We start from the raw sequence: 4216 nt of genomic DNA, 5'->3' as shown, positions 1-4216 counted from the left end.
CTGGACTTATCCTTCTCTTCAGAGTTTCAGGAAAGATTTTTCTGACATTATCTTTATACGATAATGGAATGGAAGTCTTTTTCCTCTACAAAATGGATTTCAGGCAGGCATCAGGGCTTTCTGGGCTCCTCTGTCCCACTCCCATACTCCCATCGTAGACATGCTCAGCCTTTACCACAACTCTGGTCTTCAACTATCCAACATACAATGTCAAAACTGCAAGGTATTTTAATGATTGCTGAATAAACTTTTTCTCTTCACAGATAGGGAAACTGAAGCCAGGACAGTAGTAATGGCCTTCCCACGGTCATGCAGCAAATTCTAGCAAAGCCAGAATGGTGGTTTTCCTATTTCCCATTACACTATCTTCTTTGCTGCTTGCGTTTCTGTGTGGTACTGAGAAAGTTCATGTTTCTTTTGTCTCTAACCCCTGCCTTCATTCTAGTTTTCAGGACCCTAGGCTCCAAAGCATTTATTAACTAGCCCCAGATCAGATGCCCTCTTCCATGCAAATACTCTTCTTCCTTAACCTCTACTTACCCTTATATATACCACTCACTCAGCTCATGCCAAAGACCACAGTTTCTGTCACCTATCTGAGCTGGACAAAGTTTTATGGTAACGACCCTAGGAGTTTTAGATCCTGTCCAATCAAAGACCAACACCATGAATAAGGGGTTCTGAGTTTCCAGCTTATGCTTTTTCTGCCTTTTTCACTTATCACCCACTTTTCACATATATGTGCTTTCTACTTCAGCCAAACCCTGCATATTCCTATTTCTACGCTTTTATATGAAATGTGCTTATTTCAATATAAAGTCCAATTCAAGTCTTACTTCTCTTTGTAGCATTCTCTGATGATCACATCACGAGAAATTATTTCCTTCTCTTCTAGCATTTTTAAAATTATTTCTAATTGGGACACCTAGGTGGCTCAGTCAGTTGAGCAGCCAACTCTTTTTTTTTCTTTTTTCTTTTTTTTTAATTTCTTTTCAGTGTAACAGTATTCATTGTTTTTGCACCACACCCAGTGCTCCATGCAATACGTGCCCTCCCCAATACCCACCACCTGGTCCCCCCAACCTCCCACCCCCTGCCCCTTCAAAACCCTCAGGTTGTTTTTCAGTGTCCATAGTCCCTCATGGTTCTCCTCCCCTTCCAATTTCCCTCAACTCCCTTCTCCTCTCCATCTCCCCATGTCCTCCATGCTATTTGTTATGCTCCACAAATAAGTGAAACCATATGATAATTGGGTCTCTCTGCTTGACTTATTTCACTCAGAATAATCTCTTCCAGTCCCATCCATATTGATACAAAAGTTGGGTATTCATCCTTTCTGATGGAGGCATAATACTCCATAGTGTATATGGACCACATCTTCCTTATCCATTCATCCATTGGTTCTTTCCACAGTTTGGCGACTATGGCCATTGCTGCTATAAACATTGGGGTACAAATGGCCCTTCTTTTCACTACATCTGTATCTTTGGGGTAAATACCCAGTAGTGCAATTGCAGAGTCATAGGGAAGCTCTATTTTTAATTTCTTTTTTTTAAAGATTTTTTTTATTTATTTCTTTGACACAGAGAGAGACAGATCACAAGTAGGCAGAGAGGCAGGCAGAGAGAGAGGGAGAAGCAGGCTCCCCACTGAGCAGAGAGCCCGATGTGGGGCTCGATCCCAGGACCCCGAGATCATGACCTGAGCTGAAGGCAGAGGCTTAAACCACTGAGCCACCCAGGCGCCCCTCTATTTTTAATTTCTTGAGGAATCTCCACACTGTTCTCCAAAGTGGCTGAGCAGCCAACTCTTGATTGCAGTTCAGGTCATGATCTCAGGGTTCTGGTATCAAGACTTGCTTAGGCTCTGCACTCAGCAAAGAGACTGCTTCTGGATTCCTTCTCCCTCTGCCCCTCCTCCCCTCAAATAAATAAATCTTGAAAAAAATTAAACAGCATTATTTTTAGGATGCTTACAGTGCTGTATCTTGAAAGCAGGAACCATGGTTTATTCATATTTGAATGTATCCTTGGCTCCAGTCCCAGTGGCTGGCACAAAGCAGGAACTCTTTAATAAAGAAATGCTTCCCAATCTTGGGCTCCTGTGACCACTGTCTGCAGTCATTCTGTGTGGTCATGTCCATACTGACACCACTGCTGCTGAGGGGTCTGGCAGGCCTAGCCTGGAGGCTCCTGGTGCTGTGTGCCTAGATCCATTCCAAGCCACCATGAGAGCAGCTCAGGACCATGGATGTTGCCATTGGGCTCACTTCCTGCTTCCTGTGTTTCCTCCTGCCATTGGGCTGGGTTCTGTCACATCTGGAGAGCTACAAGAAGTGAGAGTGAAGAAAGCTGTTCTGTCCTTTCACCCTGTGACCTCACCACCGCTGGCCTGTCCTGATCATGTCTGCTGCTTTCTTGGCTGGCCTTCGCTGGATCATGTCCTTCAACTACAGTGACCTATTCTGTAATCACGGCCTCTTGATTTCTCCATGGTGACATCCTGGGACTATATATTTTGTTTATAAGTCCCTGCTTGTTAGGGTCCTCCTTGTAACAATAAAGTCTATTCAAACCTTGAAAAAAAATAAACAAATGGACTCTATTCAGCCTCTTTGCCTTCTTATTTTTACCAGTAATGAAAATTGTATGAGTTTCTATAAAAATAGTATCAGTCAAACTGACAGACTCGCTACAGTAGTGGTAAAGCTACAATGTATTTTATTGAAAAATAAGATACATTTGCCATTTAATGGCTCCTCTTCTTGCATCCACTTATTTGGGAAAATATCAAAATTTAAGATCCAAATACTACCCTTCATAAATGAACACATATACATACATTTATGGAAATTTAGCTGTTACCAGGCTAGAGAATGATAGCAATATTCTGCCTTGCGTCTAGCCTTCCTCTTCATTTTATCATGCATATCCCAGAGAACCTAAACTGGGAGGAGTGGTAGGTAGGAGAAAATCAGCTAAGAAACAGAAGCAAGAAAACACAACAGAGGTTTGGGGGGAATGGGAAAAATACGACTTCAGAACCACTAGACCATGATGCTCAGTTGTTTGACAGTTTTGGAAAAGAGACCCTTGGGATCATCTTGAGGAAAGGAAGAGATGAACTCAAATGAAATCTCAGAAGGTCATAATTTTGACTTTAGAAATAAATGAATAATTTGGAAAAAAGAAAAGAAGAACTAAAGAGCAACACAAGTGGGGTGTTCCCTAAAGTACTGAGCAATAGTGACAATTTCAGGAGACCCAGTTCTACCCTTTCCAAGCTAAAAGAAGATGTAGTCGGATGGAAAAGTATCAGGAGATATGAAGGGATGGATCCTCTCAGGGGGTTTCTGCTTCCATAAGAAATAACCAATAAGAGCAGAAAACCATAAACTTAGAAAGTTCAGTAACATAGGAAGAGAAAGAAAAAAGCTCAAATTCTTAGCTCACCATTTCTGACTTTTCAGGTATGGATAATAAATGCTCTACTCTTAGAGGCCAGGGCCTGTGTATATGTTGGTGGACTTGGTATGAGAAAGGAGCCTCCTTCTGTGTTTTTCTCCATTGCCTCCATTGCTGCTCTTCACACTGTTAGTGTTGCCACCTCCCACTGACCAAAACGTGAAGGAGAGAAGTAAAATGAAATACAGTTGGTCTCCAGAAAGATGCCCTGGAGCAGCAGGATTCTGGGCTGGAGTTCTTATAGACAAAGTTGTCCAGGTATCTGAGTTGGAATTGTAGAGCTGAAGGTAGGGGCATCCTGGGTAGGAATAGTAAGGAGAAGAAAATCTAAGAGAAAGCCAAGTTTATCCTTATTGCATTAAAGAAGAAAAATACATGACAGGTCCATATTGCATATTCTTGCCTACTCTCCACCTCTAAATTCCTTGGCTGAGGGGGTTTAGAGGAAGTTGCTTGTCTGAACAAACACTAAACACCTTCCTCTCTAGAAAGTTATGGCTACATTTACAAATGGAATATTTTCCGTCACTAATTCTCTGATCAGGTTTACATCATTTTGGAATTTTTTTTTAAGATTTTATTTATTTGACATAGAGATAAGTAGTGAGAGAGGGAACACAAGCAAGGGGAGACGGAGAGGGAGAAGCAGGCTTCCCGCCGGCAGAGAGTCCAACGTGGGGCTCGATCCCAGAACCCTGGGATCATGACCTGAGCAGAAGGCGGTCCCTTAATGACTGAGCCACCCAGCCTCC

General features: G+C 42.4%; 1 protein-coding gene across 1 annotated transcript; it reads left to right on the top strand.

The window, feature by feature from the left end:
• The first annotated feature begins 2135 nt into the window (after positions 1–2135).
• Positions 2136–2339, top strand: LOC111160948 (cytochrome c oxidase subunit 8A, mitochondrial-like). Its single transcript, XM_022524350.1, is given in 1 exon segment — positions 2136–2339. A coding segment is annotated over 1 exon segment (204 nt).
• The last annotated feature ends 1877 nt before the right edge of the window (positions 2340–4216 follow it).

This window comes from Enhydra lutris, unplaced genomic scaffold (assembly GCF_002288905.1).
Source record: "Enhydra lutris kenyoni isolate GAN:26980312 unplaced genomic scaffold, ASM228890v2 scaffoldscaffold79, whole genome shotgun sequence".
NCBI classification, from domain to species: domain Eukaryota; kingdom Metazoa; phylum Chordata; class Mammalia; order Carnivora; family Mustelidae; genus Enhydra; species Enhydra lutris.
The sequence above is the reverse complement of the archived record's forward strand: the minus strand, read 5'-3'. Positions and strand labels throughout refer to the sequence as shown.